General features: G+C 32.9%; 2 protein-coding genes across 3 annotated transcripts; both read right to left on the bottom strand.

Annotated features, from left to right (window-relative positions):
• Positions 1-3,913, bottom strand: LOC105334811 (uncharacterized). Of its 2 annotated transcripts, none has more exons than XM_011438390.4 (3): positions 3,826-3,913; positions 1,899-2,593; positions 1-1,663 (listed from the first exon to the last, which is right to left on the bottom strand). In XM_011438390.4, the coding sequence occupies exons 2-3, from the start codon at positions 2,569-2,571 to the stop codon at positions 297-299; spliced, it is 2,040 nt and encodes a 679-aa protein (XP_011436692.3). In that variant the 5' UTR covers positions 2,572-2,593; positions 3,826-3,913; the 3' UTR covers positions 1-296. The 2 variants fall into 2 exon arrangements, with proteins under 2 accessions (XP_011436692.3, XP_034312476.2); XM_034456585.2 differs by having other exon boundaries at positions 3,830-3,850.
• A 2,054-nt stretch (positions 3,914-5,967) lies between these two features.
• On the bottom strand, positions 5,968-16,606 carry LOC105334812 (amiloride-sensitive sodium channel subunit beta). The gene is made up of 13 exons (XM_066066194.1): positions 16,462-16,606; positions 13,455-13,787; positions 11,751-12,112; positions 11,519-11,599; positions 11,312-11,403; positions 10,613-10,776; positions 10,005-10,094; positions 9,772-9,895; positions 8,909-8,987; positions 8,623-8,680; positions 7,091-7,191; positions 6,836-6,917; positions 5,968-6,384 (listed from the first exon to the last, which is right to left on the bottom strand). Exons 2-13 carry the CDS (start codon positions 13,773-13,775, stop codon positions 6,187-6,189), a joined length of 1,752 nt encoding a protein of 583 aa, XP_065922266.1. The 5' UTR covers positions 13,776-13,787; positions 16,462-16,606; the 3' UTR covers positions 5,968-6,186.
• Positions 16,607-20,195: the final 3,589 nt, after the last annotated feature.

Below are 20,195 nucleotides of genomic sequence, written 5' to 3'. Positions count from 1 at the left end.
CCAATTTCAAGAGAAGAATAATCAACAAATTTGTTTTTAATATCAAATTATAATCACAAATTCTCATAGATATTACATCACCACAGCCAAGAATACACTTCTCTCAGTTGCATTCAAAAAGAGCCTCAAAAAGGCTCATATACATTAAATAAACGACATAGTTACTGGTATGTACATAATAGTAAAAAAAATCGTTCAAGTTCATAGGTGTATTATACATAAATATTTCTTTCCAAATCACTTTATGTTACCTATCTATATATATAATATTGAACTGAGCAACGCCACAGCATCTTTTAAGTTTTCAACACTCTCACTAAGACAGTTTTTGGCGTAGCTGAAATCAGGCTACATTGAACCCCTTTGCTCACACTATCAGTTGGGGCACCTGTTCGTCTCCGTTTCAGCGCCAGTATTTGTTTTCTTTGTTTGACTATAATACTGTTCTGTCTTTTAATCAGATGTTTTAGTTTTGTTTGGTATTGAAGTTTCATTTTCAATTGCAGTTCTAGCATGGCTTGTTTCGATCTTTTCTTTTGTAACATTGTTCTATGCTTTGGTTTAGTAAACGTTTGCTTCACGATCACATCACTGACAGCTGTATCATCATTCGTATTTTGTTTAGTTCTTTTCTTCCCCTTTCGTTCATCATTTTCTGAAGTTCCATTTTCTTCATGTGTTGTTTCACTCGTATTTCGTTTAGTTCTTTTCTTCCCCTTTCGTTCATCATTTTCTGAAGGTCCATTTTCTTCATGTGTTGTTTCATTCTCGCTCCTTTCTCTAGTCCTTTTATCAGTGTCTCTGTCCGATTTATTTGGAGAATCCTCCGATTTCTTCTCTAAATGTTCTTCTTTCTTGCACTTCGACTTTCTTCCTTTCCGTGGCACCCTGTCGCTTTCTAACGTCTCTAGGAGGGGGAATTTGAAAAACTCCTTCATGAAAGACTTATACAGCGCAATGTCCGTCCTTTTTAACGCATCAGCTTTTCTTACAATGTTGTTTACATCTTCAATGAAGTTCTGGACGTGAACCTTTTCGGGAGCTATACCTTCCCACTTACACAAACAGTCGTGGGTTTTCAAGCCATCTTCTTTTTTCAATCGAAATGTTTCTATTACATGACCTATTCTGATATTTGAGTAATGGAACATTGTTGGGTTATATTTAGCTTTACTTTGCCGTTTAGTCTTTGCTTTAGTTCCGACATGGTTGTCTCTTGGTTTACAGCAATTCTCTACTCGATCTGAAGAAACCATTGACATCTCACTTGTATCTTCATTTATCACTAGTAAATTTTCAGAAAATGTATCATTTTCAGCTATGCCTTCACACATTGCAGTCTCTCTTTCTACAGGTTTCCTGATCCAAAATTGAAAGTTTGAATTCATAAATGTGTCAAGCTCTTGTAAACTCTTGTAAACTCTTTTGGACCTTGACTTTTGGCCCTGTAGTTTTTTAACCATTTCCATCATGTTCATTACACCTTGAAAAACATTGTCTTCATCGATGAATTCAGAGTAATGCGCAAAATTTCCCAAATCGGATAGACTTGAATATATCAACTGTTTCAAATTTTCCCTTGCCTTCAATCGTTCATATGCCTCCATAACATATTTATTCTTAATCCGAGTTTTTATCAAAGAATCTGTCAATGTTTTCTCTTCTGAAATTAAGATAAAAGGAAAATATCAAATATCATATGAACACTTTAATATAATATCATAAATGGCGCGTTTTAAAGAAATATTCTGAAACATGCATATGTACAATGTAAAAATAAACTTAAGAACATTCTCGCTGTTAATCGGTCAAACAAACAAAATAGTTACAGCGATTTCTATAATTAAAAGATGCTGATACATTCCTATACAATAACATTTTTTTTTCAGTAAACTTACCCTGGCCTTCCGTCTCCGCCACTAATGGAAATTTGAAAAATTCCTTCAGGAAAGAATTAAGCTGTGCAACATCTCTGTCTTTCAATTCATCTGCTTTTCGGACAACATTCTTCATGGCTTTTGTAAAGTTAATCATATGGACTTTTTCAGGCGATAAGCCTGCCCATTTACACAAATATTCATGGGTTTTCAGGGCATCTCCTTTCTTCAGGCGAAATGTTTCCAAGACATAACTGTTTCTAATCCTTGAAGGAAAGTACTGGGAGGTATCATTAAAGCTGCAGTTGACACCATCATTTTGTTCTCTGGCCTCTGAATCAACAGGAGTTATGGGTAATGTTGCCTCGATCTTTTTAACCGAATGTGGCGTTTCCACTGGCTCTTTAATCCAAAATTGAAAGCAAGAGTTCAACAGCGTGTCAAGTTCTCGTACAACTACATGGCCGTGGAACCTTTCACTTTGATTATTAAGTTTCTTAACCATATTCATTAGGTTCGATACGCCTTGTAATACATTGTCTTCGTTGATGAACGCAGAGTAGTGTTTTAAATTTCCAAATTCTGATAGGGTGGAAAAAATTAACTGTTTCAAGTTTCCGCTGGACTCCAGTCTTTCATATGCCTCCACAACATGTTTATTCTTGATTTGCGTTTTTATTAAGGATAACTTCATCTTTTTTTTTATATTCCTGAAACTAGTAGAAATTTTGAGACATTAATTATCAAATGAATACTAATATTTATGAACAAGTTTTTGAAGTTATACTTTATAATCGTTATATACTTTCTATACATATTAAGATATAAAAGTATTTTAGCCGATTAAAGTGCGTATCATGGGTCAATATTTATGAAATTACTTTTGAAGCATTTAGTTTTAATTAATTAGAATGTTTTAGCTGCAGGACGGACTGTAGCTCTACGGGAAATTCGGGTTTACAAAACATGGCCCGTCAACCGGAATTTCACGTGGAGCTAAGATTGCTTAAATGAAAGAATTTTTCGTATCTTTTAATATCTGGAGAGTCAAATGATATCAAACATTTACAGGGTATGTTCATAAATTAGCAGCGTAATCTGGTAATTCCAAAACTGAGTGTACACATCTTACTAGTATTAATCATCTCGAATTTTCTCGAAAAGCTGATAACACATATTACATAGCGTACGTAACAGCTTTGAATTCGCAGTGTCAAAGGCATTTGATTATTATTTATCTGGAAATATATGTATTCAATAAATGGTAGTGAAAACTAAACTAACACATCAGGGAATACCATGGAATACCAACAATTGACAACAGGCACGTAGCATCGTTTTTGAAGGTAGTAGGGGGGGGGGGGGGGGGCAGACCAAAATCTGATCAAAGGCTGATCAAAATATGAGGGCTTGCGAAGAGAAGTGGATGTAGGCTATCCCTGTCCTCTTCTAAAAAGAGAATATGGTCAATGCAAGTTCATGTTCATGAAATCATACATTTTCAGAATGAAGAAACTCATATCATTAATTTTTTTTTATAATTCTACGTAAATATAAATAAAATATATCCTCTATACCACATTATTTCAGATTTTTCTATTCCGTTCAGTTTTCCGTTCCGCGTTTTAGCAAAACCCCAACAAAGCTGAGCACCGCTGAGAGCAAACTATATAAAAATTTTCAGTGTTGTTGCTATTAAGTTGATGCATAATGAAATAAAGAAAATATAATTAAAAAAGAGAAGATTGTTTCCCTATCAAATCTAAACACTGGTCAATTAAACCTACTGAGGACATTAATTTTATAATAAATTTTGATGTAATCAGAGGAAATTCGAACAATATGTTATAGGATAGTTATCTAAATTTATAGAGCGTGTTCACCAAAAAAAATTTCTATTCTTTAACTATATACACTTGTGTTAAAATTTTGCATAAAGTAAACTCACCAACCGAATATACAACTCGCCTTATTTCCTGCAAAATCTAGATCGCCTATGTATTCTATTTTCAATTTTGGTTAGTGTAAAAGTAGTCCCAGAACAACATTGCCGACATCGTCCTAAATTTTACTATAAAATATCTAATTATCTTAATCCGCTTCAAGTATTTCAATTTTTCGACTTTCAATGTTTCGAATTTTACAATATTCATAATATGATACCAAAAATACATAATAATGTACATTTTTTAAAATTATTATTTTATATTTAGTTTAGAAAAGAATTGATTATATATCTGGATAATGTTATTCAAACGTACAGTACGCAGGGCCAGCTTTATTGAGGTTCATGATATTTATTCTTAAATATTTTATAAAGTTCAAATATCAAGATTACAGAATAAACTTATATATTTAAAGAAGTGAGTAAACCTAAGTCATTTTTTCTTAAATTGTGCATATTTACAAGACATTCAGAATACATGTACAAAATATATATTTTTATATGAAAATTAACAATTACACCCGGATCTCGGCCCCTTATATCTATAAATCACTTAATATGATTTCTAAATTTCTTTGCAATTAAAAAAATACATACGTTTACATATGGACAACGTTTATATCATTTAAGATAAATACATTTTTTATTAAAACAAATTTACTTTTGTAGATTTTTTTAGTTGGTAGGCAAGGTTTAATAATTAATAGATCTAGCAGTTTTAAAGGCCGGGGTAATCATTGCTGAATGAAACAATTAAATGCATCTAGTATTGTCTTGTGGTAAATTTTGAATTTACCGGGTGGCAGTAAATACAAAACTTACAACATGGCATGTTAAATTCAAAATTCACAACACGACAGTGTTATCAAATTGCACGGGGTTAAACATTTAAGAAATTTCTGTTTCAGATTTTCATAAAAAGTGCAATGTAAAAGGAAATGTTTTCATCTTCAGTACAAGGTTACGCACAAAGTACAAAAAGACGGTCCTTTATTCTTTCGTTACGGAAACGTCCATTATTTACAGTACCGATCAGACCCAACCTTACACCAGGGTAAACCCCAACTAAACCCCTGGTTTACTTTTGGGGTTAAAATTTTACTTGGGTTTTACCCTGGGGAAAATTTCTTATTTATAGGGTTTGACATCTTGCAAAGCGGAGCGGATCAGAAACCCTTGGCCTGGGAAGATGTGGGTTTGATGAAAGAGATACATGTATCACACTCACAACCAATAAATAAGTAAATATAACACACCGGGGTACACCGAGTTTGGTTTTTCTATACTTATTATCCCTAAACTAAAAAAAATAATAGCCATTCTACCTTCTGAACTTCATATAGGAAAGATTTAAAAAGAGTTTTCCTGATAATTTGGAAAGGAAAATTCTTTGCAAGTGCACATACTACATGCGTACAATATGCATATAAACTCGTTACTGGCGCAAGTGTTGACATAATTGAGAAAATCAAAATGGTAAGAGCGATCATAAAATGTAACAATAAAAAATGATCTTATTTCACAAAAATAAAACGGGGATATGATTAAAAATCTCCAATATTTGGGAGAAACACAACATATTAATTTTATAAAATCAGATTTGTAGATACATGTACATGTAATTCAAATGAAAAACATCGCTAGAAATATGTGGGTTTTTTTTTTGTTGCTCTCCCTAAAGGTCACGTATATATTTTAAGATTTATAACATATGTTCATTTGCATATCATCAGTTTATAATATTACAAATCACAAAGTATGTGACAGTATACAACAGTTTATAAACTCAAGTTATATATAAATGTCATACTATTTAAATGGTATTATATACAATGCATACAACATGATATTACAAGTATAAATACATGTAGATATCAGCGACGGAATCGAGAGTTATATAATAACCGATAACGAAATTATATATCACACAAGTACAAAAAATATGAAACACGAAACAGTTCAAAGAGGACGATTTGCTCGCCACACAGTCTCATTAAAATGGAAAAAGACATACATGTATTAACATGGAAACACGAATGTTGTTAACGAATCATGCGCGGATCCAGAAAATCTTCCTGCGGGGGGGCGGGGGGGGGGGGGGGGAGTTCGACGGTTATTTGAGTTTCCCAGAGGGTTCTATGCATAATTTTGGTAATTTTATAATGTAATTTAAAGAAATTTGAATTTTGCAGGGGAGCGGGGTCTGCCCCCTCCCCCTCCGACCACTCCCTTCTAGATCCGTGCATGACGATTATATGTATTAGAGCAATCTGATTAAAATATAGATCTCTATAATAGCGCAAAGCGCAGTACTTTGAATAAAACTGTAGTCCAAACCGATTGATTTTATAGAGATACATGTAATCATGCTTTACTGTCTTTCATATCACTGACAGCCTTGAAACTGGTAACGACTGTTTTCCTCGATCTTCTCGCTGCAATTTTATGACGTAGGAAATTAATCAGTTCAATGATAAACTGCAGAACCTCCACGAAACTTAGAATAGAGGCACCCATGAACAGACCCAGAGCGCCTCCTACATCCGAGATCAGCTGGTATCCCTGTCGAAAAGGTATAAGAACAGATATATGATGGTTATATTAAAATCAAAAGTGAAATAAATTGTAGAGCAAAAGTATATTTTATACTTTTGTAGGCATGGAAAAAACTTGCATTTTGGACCGACAAACCAGTCAGCAGCAAAACTTCATCAGATTGCATCAAAGCGTTAGACCGATCGAAAAATCATTATCTTGGTTTCAATAAATTTAGAGAAATATTTACAAATGTTAAAAGTTTTAACACCTAGACGGACTGATGAATTTAAAATTTGCCTTTATATCTAGTTAATAATTGCATATTAAGAACTGAACTCTAAAGTGCGTAATTTTTTCAAAGTGCGTTGCCACATGTGTCCTTTACTTATTTTTAACTTATCAAAGTTAAAAATTACATTAAAAGCTGTGACGGATGTCAATAATATCTGAAAACGCCATCAAAAATTTCACTTACATCATACAATGGTTCCTCTGATATTTTCTCGAAATTCAAATCTTCGTAGTATATCACTGCTTTAAGAAAATTTTCCTCCAACCTAATTCAAATTGATATTAAATTATTATTTTCCCCAAAAAGGACAAAAGATATCTTTCTATTCAATCTTTCTCTTCAATTTAAATGGCACAACTGAATTGTCATCTCTTTGTTATAATTGTTCCAAATATTTAAATAAAAATCTTGAAAATATGTAATCTTGTTATTTCTAACCATGCCAGGTCAGTTGGTGTTATCGGAGCACCGTTACACACAGTTTTGAAGTACGTTATATTCTTAGAGGTCCCACACACTGCTGGTAATAGGTTTCCTTCCTGGGAAAAAAAAAGTTTCTATGGATATTAACAAATAAAGGCTTGAAATGAGAATATTTTAGAGGGTATGGGGTCAAGTTTTATAGACCACCTGATAAAAGAGGTGACTATCACTAGTATTATCAGGCACGTAGCATCATTTTTGAAAGTGGGGGGGGGGGGCAGACTCATCCAAAAAAAATCTTGACAAGCAAAAAATAAAGAAAAAAAATGTTACTTTCCAAAATCTGAAAATCCTATTCCAGGGGTTGGGGGGGGGGGGGGTGGAGTGAGCAAGTAAACTTTTCAATTCAATTCCACTGTTTATTTCCTTATTTTCTATTCAATTTTTACATGGTCACAGAAAAGTGGGGGGGGGGGGGGGGGCAACTCCATGTTAATTCAATTTTTTGTATGTAAATTTAAGAAAATTCTTTGCTGCGCAAAAAAGTATGGGGGGGGGGGGCAGAAAAGATGGTGGCAGAAACTTTGGACAGAGTATAATTAATACTAGTATTTCCGTTTGTTGACTCTGTATCTATCTGTCTTAGAAATGAAATCATAATACAAACACTAGTTCTATATTGTATGCTAAAATTAGAACAGTAAAAACAAGCATTCAGAGAGTATGACATAGACGTACTGTGAGCAAGCTCACAAACGATTCTCTGCTAAGAAATACAAAATCTCAAGTATCGGTATTTCTCTATTGGAAAGTAATGGATGCATGATTTTCTTAAAGTGACCATGAATTTGCAAAAACGACTAAAGCTCATTATCAGGACATATTCACAGGTCACGAGCAAATCTTTGTGTCAAATTTTAGCTTCTAATCATTTTCCATTACGAGAAATGGCTTGGACAGGAATTATGCAATTTTTAAACAATGACCTTGAACTTGCACAACTGAACCTGGGTCAAACTTAAGACACACCCTCTGGTCATAAGCAGTCATTGTGTGAAGTAGGAACGTCCAATGTTTCTCAATAAGAGGATATAGTTCTTTCCAATGACCTTGAACTTGCTCAAATTACTTTGGGTCAAAGTCCTGGCACACGCTCATGTCATAAGCAATCTTTGAGTTAAGCAAGAACATTCAATGATTCTCCATGAGAAAAATTTAGACTAGACACAAATTTTGCCCCTTTCCTTCCATTGACCTTGAGCTTGCCAAAATAACCTTGGATAAAAAACATGAAACACTCTAAGGTCATAAGCAATCTTTGCGTGAAATAAAAACTTAACTTCTCCATCAATTGATTAATCTTTTTAAAAAAAAGCTTCAAACTTATTCTGAAGTTTCTCATTATAAAGCCACAGAGCAAGTTTTAAATCAATTCACCAAACTATCATGAGAAAATATCTAGAAGAAGGGACTTACTGACTGATCGACAGCAGTGTCCCCTGTTTTCAACGGTAGGAGACTAATAACCTTATTAATTATAGACTTACCAGATATATCTTATTTGGCCACCTTCTTCCAGATAAACTTGTTTTATATACGTTTTGGCTGTAAAAAAAAAAAAAAGAATTAGAGTTTGACATTCTAAATGAAAAAAAGGGTTCATTCCAATTTTCGTTTTCTCCTTTTTTTTTTGGTTCTATATTGTACACCAACAAGAAAACATTCACATATACACATATTTTCATATTAAAAACGTGATATGAATACATTACATGTAAGAATAGTGGAAAAAAAAACAATCTAAATATGGATCTGACAAATAAATGTACAAACTTGCACGGACTTCGGCAATTGCAGGTAATACGATTTTGTTCAATGCTGTTGATAACAAAATCTTCGCAGGTTATAGTATCTGCAAAAAAAAAAAAAATATTGGCTATCTATGATTTAGGTTAGGTACTGTAAGAACAAGGAATAAGATTGTTTTAAATACTCAATTAATCAATTTTCATTTTGTCATATTTAGTCAGATTTGTTGTTAGAGAATCAGAAATACACATGTAATCACTCGACATTTCTGTTACTATAAATAAACATATTCTATTAATAGCAGATATAAAGGCGCCATCTAAACCCTAAAAAGCTATTTAAAATGAAACTCTGAATCAGTGATAACCAAATTTTGATGTTTAAAATAGATCACGGGTTGATGCAGATCATGCATTAAGTATTTTCATGATAGAATACATAGGCTTTGAAATAAAAATTAGTATCATTTTTGTAGGATCAGTTAATGAATCAACCGATTGAGCATGATTACAGGTTCCGTGAAATATTTTAAAAATTTAAATTTACATGTAATTCATTGCATTCATTATAAGGAAAATTATCAAATTTTACAGCTGAATTTTTTAGTGTTTCTTTAGAATGTTAGTTTATAACGAAAAAAAACATATGCTAAAATTTAAGTAAGATCTGATGGTTAATCTGTTGGACAACCAAGGTTCCTTAAAAATATGAAAAATATTTGCTGGTGTCGTCGATATGTGATATAACCTGCATTTCTATGGTCTTAATATCTTTCTTTTAATTTAACTAACATACAAAGAAGAGATACAAATGCATCTTAAAATGACAATGATACTTAGAGCATGAGGATCTGAGAATCAGTTTAATTTACGACGTAACAAGCATACAGTCTTTATCCAGGCAGGATTTGTATTTCTTCATATCTGCGATGCCGAGATCCAGGCTTGTAGTGGAAGGCCTACAGTTGCACCTCTTAAGTATTTCTGTTTGTCGACAGAGTTTTAAGCAAGCCTGAATGAGAAAAAATGAGCGTTCGAATGGATATGCTCGTTATTACGCAAATCAATTTGTTTTATCGAAACTTTTAATTGTCGCCCATTGTGTAAAGGTTGATACGTACTGGTACAGTGTAGCCGATTCCAAACAGATTAAAAAATTCTTCGCCAGTATCACAAGAACCATATGGCTCAGAAGCTCGATGGATCGATTGCTAATTAAGACAATAGATGTACACATATAAATAAAATAATTGGGTCATTGTTATATGATGGAAATTAAAAGGTCAATTTGTTTCAATTTTTGAAAAAAAAAATAATCGTACATATGAGAATATTTGTATACTGGTATTACAATAAATATAAACACTTAATCTGACTAAATACGAAATCAGTTAAGAAAGAGGTCCATATTTTGTGATTCATACATTTTTAACAGTGTGTTATGTGTTTTGATGATAAAAAATGATGTATTGTCATAATGCACTTTGAAAAAAAATTCAAAGTGCGTTAAATTGTTCTAAATGCACTTTGAAAAAAAATTTCAAAGTGCGTTTATTTTGTCCCAAATTAAACGCACTTTGAAAATGTTTTTCAAAGTGCGTAATTTTTTTCAATGTGCGTTTCCACAATGCACATGAAAAAATAAAAGCAGTTTTAATGCACTGGTATAGTATCCATTGAAATATTACTTAGAGCAGAAGTATATAAGGGGACACTAGTATATATGTACCATTCTCATTCCAATTGAGGTTTCATAATTAGGATTAAGGGTGATACCCTCTTCTTCCGGAAAAGGCAGAGTTCCTCGCTGATGTATTACCAATCTAATTCCGGGGGCGTCCATGTAGTTTTCTATATACTCTTTCGTCTCAATGTTTAAAACCAGTCGTAGACCTGTTGAAGTGAATCACAATAATTTTCAATAGTTATTCATGAAAAATCAGGGGATTGGCCAATACCATTCGTATTCCTACAAAGTTGGTAACCTTTGTATTATTAGCTTGAATATGAAGCTTGTTTAAGCGTATTTTTAGCAGAGCTTCCAATTTAATTCACCACATATCTTATACCTTTCTGAGACAACCGTTATGTCATGAATATACACTAATAAACCTAAAGGAAATTAAATTTTTTCAACGATCAAAATACATAAGCAGAGAAAATCAGTTGAATTCGCGTTGACTCAATTTCGTGTGTATTCCGTTCGTGACCTTCTCCTACTTTACAATATCAACGAATCACCGCTTTAAAAACCAATATTCATAAATCCTCATAAATCATTCGTAAAAGCGAATCCTAAAAAATTTAGTCTCTGTGAACATGGTAGAAAACAAAAGAATTCATGAAATCGGTTCCAACGAATTTAGAGGATTTGGTGCACAGTGCTGAATAAACGTTGTCCTCATCGCTCTTATTTACATGTACTAACCCATATTAGGTCCTGATCGCCTTGATACATACGACTCGCCTTCAAATGTATAACAGTTGCCATATTCCAGAGACTGAAACAAGGTGAAATTTCTGCAAATAATAACTCTAAATTAGACGAGTATTAACGATTAGTAAGATTGCCCTATTTACACATTAGAATAAAAGTCATGATTTTTTTTATATGTAAAATTTTACTCTTGCTTACTCTTTATAGCAGAGATTTCCATTGAATGCACAGGATACCAGCATGTCCGATATAGAATGACCCACCTCTTCTCTTGTGAATCTAAAACAGCGCCAATGAAAATCAATGATATGCATGAATATCTATATTTATGAAACATTAAAAAATTTTATTATGACGTTTATTTATAGTACTAAGAAAATCAAATACTCGTACGTTTGTAAGAATATGCATTATGAAAAGAAATCCTTACAAGTCATTATCTTGAAATTCCGTCTTGAATGTTTCAACTCTTGAGTTCCACTCATCTTGAACGCCAGTCATGTCAGGCAAAAATTCAAAGTAATACCAGTTACCATGAGCATCCGTCACCCATTGATAATTCGAAGCTGTTGTTCCTGATGAGAAGGAACTAGTTTGCGAAACAAATGACGTAGTGGTAGTCGCCAGTGCATTTCTTCTCTTTCTGATCCTGCGAATAACATCTCGTAAATCGAAAACTGGGTTCTTGCATCTGCCGTTTTTTCTCCCCTTTCGATCGACTTTCAGCTGAAACGGCTTTGCATCGAATGGGACATTAATATTTTGAGGATCCAAGCTTCTCTTACTCCTAGTCTGAGAAGAAAAAAGAATTTGTAAAAGTTTTGTTTTTGTTTTTGTTTCTTTGGGTTTTTTCTTTTTTTTTTTTTTTAGGAAAGATGGAGTAATAATTGAGTTTCTAATTAATCAATTACGACACAAAGGTCAGTAAGTTTCGGACCAATACATACTGCATAAATTAACTTTCCTATGGTGCACGGTTTTTGATATTTCAAAAAATCATCTTTTCATTGAACCTTTGATGTTTCAAAAATACTTTTTTGTTTAGATTGTTCACGTAATAAACATAATCTACATAACGTTAACATTTTGGCCATTTTTGGAGGGGACGTTTTGATAGAGATAATTGTTCCCTGTACATTTGTTCAGGTAAAAACATTGAAAAAAATCACGTGTAATTAAATTTGGATGCAGTACATCATTGCTGATTTTTAAATCAGCTACTTAAACAATAAAATTCTTTCTTTGGTGATTCCGCTAACGATGTAAAAAAAAATGCAATCGTCGCTGCCTTCATATCCCGCATGAATCACCAAAGAAAACGTTCTATTGTTTTTATTTACATCTTTCTTTCAACAAATTAATAAATTGATTGTTAAAAGTAAGAAAATTAACTAAATTATTCTTAATGCAATACGTTAGATAAAAGAAACGGCTAAATTGTCTTGTATGAGAATTTGAGTCTGGTATCATCATGATTGTTTCGTGCAGTCCGTGAATTTCTTTATGTTGCTGATTGTTTTAACCAATCAATAAACGAGGCGTGAAGATTTCAGTCCTGCCAGTTTCAACAGAGCTATGAATGAATGAATGAATTAATTTCCGTAAGAAATAGAGGGAATCATACTTGGTGGATGTAAATATGTATCATTGCTGCCAACAGTCATTGCGACCAAAAACAACTAAGAGAACCAAGAACCAAACAAACAAACCATAGTCTCCATGGTTTTAAACAGATTCTACAAGCTACACTTAGAACCATTTTAACAAGAGCTTGGACTTTGGGTATAGTTGTGTCAAACAGCAGTTTGACGTAGGCATGTCTGTTTCATTGTCAGCCACTCAGCCACGGCTCTCTGAAATCAACAAGATTTGTCTGGCTTTTGAGCTAAGACTACGCAATCAGTGTATATTTCGCTTGAAACTGCGTCATTTTTACCTTGTTTTAGCGCAAGAATTATATAGCTACGTCCTACCGAAAGTCCAAGGTCTTGTTAAAATGGTTCTTTTTGGTCTTGTCGATGGATATGTTTTAAATAATCTTTTGGTCCTACATGAAGCATACACATGACCACTGCAGATCGGATTAACGCCGTCAAAGGAAATAAGCTAATGCATGTAATATGAAAATGCTTACTTGCAGTGCCTTCTGAGTTTCATTTGTTGTTAGAGACAATTTGGTAGTCTTAATTGGGTTCATGTTGCAAAACGAAACAGCCGGAAACGTCAGACTGGAGAATTCTAGTTCCATTGAGGTTTTGACGGGGTAGGAGGTGTACGATATATACAGACGGCTTAGTTGGTAGAAGGCGCCACCGGTGGCTCCAAGGAAAACAAGCAACCACAGTGCCCTCTGGTACCAGTGCGTGGAGGTCACCCATCTTGAAACGCCGTGGATGGACGAAGACTCTGCCATAGCCGTCAACACCTCCTTCACTGAGGGATCAGTCACCGTCATAGTTAAACTGTTCTACATTTAAAAAAAATTGTGGTGAATATCGTATTTTGTATCGAATCCCTCATACTTTGAACGTTATGCATGTAATATGATATTTAATGAACTTTACTAATATACCTATACTTATCTTGACACTACGTCACAAGATGGCGATTTAAATGTTGTTTGATTGTTTGTATCAGTATACTTGATCTAATAGCATCATAGCTCAGTGGTTAAAAAATCGGACTTACGAACCTCAGGTTATGAATTCGAATTTGCCTTGGGCTTTGTTCATATTTACTGAATATTTTTTTAAAATATTATACAATTTATTCCTCAAGGGAAATATGGATTTTCTGGGAGGGGGATAAATCTTCATACCTTCATACATCATGCAATAAATTGTTTATTATGCCGAAAGACAGGTGATGATATAGAATGCATCGGGTTCTAGAACCATTTTAACATGACCTTGGACTTTCAGTGGCGTGTAACTATCTTTTTCTTGTGCCAAACAAGTTAAAAATTACGCTGTTTTCAAGTGAAATATACACAGATTGCGTAGTCTTAGCTCAAAAGCCAGACAAATCTTGTTGATTTCAAAGAGCCATGGCTGAAAGGCCAGCAATGAAATAGACAGGTCTACGTCACATTGCTGTTTGACTATTAAAAGTCCAAACTCCTGTTAAAATGGCTCTAATTCTGGGTTTTTTAAACTCTTGTAAAGCAAAGACTTCATGATTGTTTACATGTTTCCTTCTTTGTTAGTTTATCATTTTTCAATAATTGGAATTAATTAGTTTTCTGGTGTATTATAAAAAGGGTTAAAATTTTTAAAACCCGATAAAATTTTAGAATTAATCATTTGACTACTGTAACATCGTATGCTCATCCTTGAAATTTTTCATACCTACGGAAAGAAAATTCATGTGGCTTCTGATAGGGATAGATTATGGGAGATTATGGGGAAAATATGACGATGTTTTAGAACACTTATTTTATTTAAAAATCAAATTAAAATGCGCGTGTTGAAACTTCATAAGTCTTATCTAATTTATTCCCTGAATGTTTTAATTTTTCTTTTTCAGTGGTTTTTTAATGTGGTGTGAGAGAATAATTTAATGTTAGTTTTGAAATTGTAGAAAAACGTTTTTTCTTTGTTCACAATTACATAAAAAAGAAAGCACTTAAATATGTAGAGATAATCAACAAGTTTATAAACACAATACATTTATTATGGTTTATGGATATATATAAGCCACTAAAGATTCGAACCAGGGGTTTTCTTCTTCTCGCTATATCAAAGCTTTAGTGCTTCGAGTACCTATGAAAGACATAAGTTACCAGAATATATACAAATTGATTTAATTAAGGATGACGTTTACTCAGAATGAAAAAAAATTCCACTGATGATAATGAAAAACCAACTATTGTGTGTTATAGACCTTACATGGTAGTGTTATTCTTCACTTTCGGAAAAGTAGGTCAATGACCTACTTTTTTAGTTAATGGCCATTGAATAATTTTTGAAAATTTAAGAAAAATCCTTAAAAATTTTACACTAAGATTGAGATTTTCTTAATTGTGAAAATAATACAAATTGCTTAACTCTTTAACAAATGAAATATAGTTTATGAATGGTAGTGACATTAAATAGATACAAAGCATAAAGTTTTCATTCACAATTTTTATAGATATTCTAGTCCGAATTTCCTCTATCAGTTTTCAAATTATTACCCATTTTTGATTAAATATAACAAAAAACTGAATGATGATAATGCTAAAACATTTATAGTATTAAACTAAGTATATTGACCTTTCTCTGCCTGCATAAAATTTATATGAGGTCAATGATTAAAATTTTGAGATATGGTGTCTTTTATCATTTTTAGGCATTTTTCAATATTTTTGTAGTGTTTTCCATACGATTATCTATAAGAAAAAGCAAGATAAAACCAACAAAAAATATGGAAAATTATGTTGACTAACAAATAAAATCTTAACTTTAAATATTACAGTACTACCAAAAATATTTCAGTGGAAAACAAAATCTGAAAAATTTAGTCCGAATTTCCTCTGTTTTGCTAAAAGTCAAACTTTGTCAGACCCTAATTCCATAATTTAGTAAAAATATCGATCGTTATGTCAATAATAATTCATTTCATAAATACTTTTTGTATTTAAAACAAATTTTACTCATGAAATTGAACTTTTTAACAATCCGGATTTGAGAACTCAAACCCTGAGTAAACAACATCCTTAACCTTACATGCGTCAGTCTTTTTTCTGATTATAACGGTTATCATATTGATCTATGCACAAACAGTTCCAGCTAACCATTTACGATCAACATATTATGAATTCAGTTGACCATTACCCATGAATTCGTTTCTATCAGTTTTTAAAAAGAAAAATGATAAACTACGATGCTCTCATAATTAAGATTCAGTCGAGTTTTTTTTTAATTATTCATATTTATTGATACATTTATGTATTCTACATGTATGGCTTTAATGCATATCTATCATTATGCTATTCTAAAATATGGAAATTTAAATATGGCCAATATTTCATGTAAAGTTTCATTTATTGTAATGCGCTAATAAACAGCTATCCTGTGAAACTTTTTATAAGCACATGAACATTAAATATCAATTTCAGTGAAAAAAATGGCAATTACAAATTAATTTAAAAAAATACTTACTTATAATTTTATTATATCCCTGACTTTTTTCAGATTATTTCATAACCGACCTCATCTATCCGCACGTCTATTATGATTAAATTGTTATAAATCGTTAACAGTATCTGTGAACCAGTTTCAGTAAGCACATTGCCAAATGACCAAAGACATAGTGTCCATTGTGTTCCCGATAACAATAAAAATGATGAAAAGAGTAATGAAAAAGTAAATGTATATACAACGTATAAAACATGCGACTATTTTTCCTTTTCAACCAAAAATCGACCGAAACTTTGTTTCTGGGGGCATTTCCGTTATAGATGCCGGTCATTATCCATCGTGTTCTGATAAACCAATATTAGCGTAATAATTAATGATGCTTGTTTCGGTCTTACGTGTATAACAGTGGAATGGGTCATTTTGTTTTCTTATGCTTTTGGCATTTTGTTTCGTTGGCATTGACGACATGAAAGTGTATCGACATTAACCCCTTTTAAATAACAAGAGGCCCATGGGCCACATCGCTCACCTGAACAGCAGTTCCTTGTAACATTACATTTCGTAGCATATGCTTTTTCTATTTTAAACATTGAACCCCTTTCTGGGGACCCAGTTATGGTCCGAGGTTTATGGTTGGCTTGAACAACATAAACAGTAACATAGGAATGAAAATGTGTAGCACTGCGGTAGGACCGCACATACACAACCTGAAAAACTGAACGTAGCAGAGTTCCACTTCAAGAGAAATAACTCTCAGACTGTACAGAACATCAAGAAAGATAACTCTTGGTTCCACTACATTAGAGTTTACACAATTTGAGGATCCTTGCATAATAATCTCACAAACTGTAGCATTATAGTTCTCGAGAAAAACTTTTTAAAAACATTTTCAATATATCTTTCTATGTTAAACTTTGAACCCCTCTTGGGGCCACAGTATTAGTCCAGGGCTAAAGTTTTAATTATTTGGAATCTACATTATTTAAGGATGCTTGCATAGTTATCTCACAAGCTGAAGCATTATAGTTCCCTAGAAAAAGATTTTTCAACATTTTCCCTCTATATTTCTATGCTAAACTTTAAACACCTCTTGTGGCCCCAGTATTAGATTGAGGTCACAGCTTTTATAATTTCGAATCTACACTATTTGAGGGTGCTTACGTAGTTATCTGACAAATTGATGCAATATTGTAGTTCTCGAAAAGAAGATTTTTAAACATTTTCCATATATACCGGCACTTCTACATTTAACTTTAAACCCATCTTGGGTCCCTAGTATTAGTCCAGGGGTCACTATTTTAAAACTGTCGAACCTTCATTATCCAAGGTTGTATGCATGATAGTAATCTCACAAATTGAGGCATTGTAGTTCTCGAGGAGAAGATATTTTAACGTTACCTTTATATTTCTATAATAAACTTTGACCCCATCTTGGGGCCCCAGTATTGGTCCGGGGGTCACGATTTTACCAATTTAAGGAATCTACATGAGCGAAGGCATAGAAATTCCACAAACTAAAACATTGTAGTTCTTGAGAAGAAAATTTTTAAACTTTTCCTTTATGTTTTTTAAAATGTTTAAATTTTGAACCCCTCTTGGTGCCCATCAATTGTCCGGGAGTTACAATTTTTTGAATCTACATTATTTAAGGATGTACATGTATGCATAGTAATATCCCAAACAGTTGCACTATAGTTCTTGAGAAGAAGATTTTAAAACATTTTCCTATATATGTTAAAATCTAAACCCCTACTGGGGCCCCACTTTTTGTTCAGGGGTCACGATTTTTACAATCTTCACTATATATACAACCGTTTGTGTATGTATTGGCATTTTTGGTGAAGTGGTTTTTGAGAAGAAAATTTTTAAACATTTTTCATATGTAGTTCTATGTTAAACTTTGAACCCCGCCTGGGGCTGCAGTTTTGATTTGAGGGTCACGATTTCTAATCTTCATTATACATACAAGCTTTTGTGTAAATATTGGCATTTCTGGTGCAGTGGTTCTTGAGAAGAAATTTTTTTAAACATTTTCCTAAGGTATATCTATGTTAAATTTGAACCCCGCCTGGGGCCCCAGTTTTGGTCCGAGGGTCACGATTTTAACAATTTAGAATCTTCACTATATATACAAGCTTTTGTGTAAATATTGGCATTTCTGGTGCAGTGGTTCTTGAGAAGAAGATTTTTTAAACATTTTCCTAAGGTATCTCTATGTTAAATTTGAACCCCGCCTGGGGCCCCAGTTTTGGTCCGAGGGTCACGATTTTAACAATTTAGAATCTTCACTATATATACAAGCTTTTGTGTAAATATTGGCATTTTTGGTGCAGTGGTTCTTGAGAAGAAGATTTTTAAAACATTTTCCTATGTATTTCTATGTTAAACTTTGAACCCCGCCTGGGGCCCCAGTTTTGGTTCGAGGGTCACGATTTTTACAATTTAGAATCTTCACTATATATACAAGCTTTTGTGTAAATATTGGCATTTCTGGTGCAGTGGTTCTTGAGAAGAAGATTTTTAAAGACATGCACCCTATACTTACTGTTTCGCAATTATCTCCCTTTTGAAAAGGGCTGTGCCCTTTATTTTTACAATTTATAACCCCCTTTCCATCAGGATGCTTTGTACCAAATTTGGTTAAATTTGGCCCAGTGGTTTTTGAGAAGAAGTTGAAAATGTGAAAAGTTTACAGACGGACGGACGGACGACGGACAACGGGTGATCAGAAAAGCTCACTTGAACCTTCGGTTCAGGTGAGCTAAAAACAATAAAAATAATGGCTGAAGCATAGAGGTGAAACATTAATCACTCTAAACATAATCAAATAATGAGGAGGGTTAATATATATGCACGAAAAACCAAGAAGAACCATTTTAACAAGACCTTGGACTTTCGGTTGGACGTAGCTATCTATTTCTTGCGTCAAAACAAGTTAAAAATGACGCGGTTTAAATTGAAATATGCACCGATTGCGTATAGTCTTAGCTCAAAAGCCAGACAAATCTTATTGATTTCAAAGAGTCATGGCTATCAATGAAATAGACAGGCCTACGTCACATTGCTGTTTGGCACATCTACCCAAAATCCAAGCTCTTGTTAAAATAGTTCAATCAATATTCTAGGATTTGTATCCTTTGTTGATAAGTTGATAAAGGAAAACGTGAAGCAAGAATCAGTTCTAAAGAAAATGAAAATATAAAGTATGGACAGGGATTTTTTCCACAAAGGTCTGCATGAAACCAAAAGCTTATGTGAACTAAAATCAGTTAGATACTTGTGTAATATACTGACATGAAATAAGGATCATGTGTAAGCTTTAAGCACAATAATGTATATCTATAAGTGATGCAAATAAACCGCTTGCATGAAGGCAATGGTCTAATTACTATATACATGTATATTTGTTCGATAGATGTTCAAAATACTGCACCCTATAAATAGGTGCCAAAATGTCACTTTGGCGCTGACATAATTATCTGGTTCTTTGATTTTTACTTTAACTATAATGCTTTTCATATGTATACTTCATTTCATGGTATATTGGCTTTGTCATACATGCAGGTAATCTTCATATTTTTTATTACACGTGTAGTGTTGATCATTAATATTCCAGTTTCAAATTGAATCAATCTTGCATAAAATAGAAGAAAAAAAACATAAATTTATCGACTATAAAATATAGAAATTGTAAATTGCCAAATACCACACACATTACAAAACATCAAAATTAGTGTTAAACCGTTTGCAACGTT

The sequence above is a fragment of the Magallana gigas genome, chromosome 7 (genome assembly GCF_963853765.1).
Source record: "Magallana gigas chromosome 7, xbMagGiga1.1, whole genome shotgun sequence".
Classification (NCBI taxonomy): domain Eukaryota; kingdom Metazoa; phylum Mollusca; class Bivalvia; order Ostreida; family Ostreidae; genus Magallana; species Magallana gigas.
This window is presented reverse-complemented; position numbering and strand designations above follow the sequence as displayed.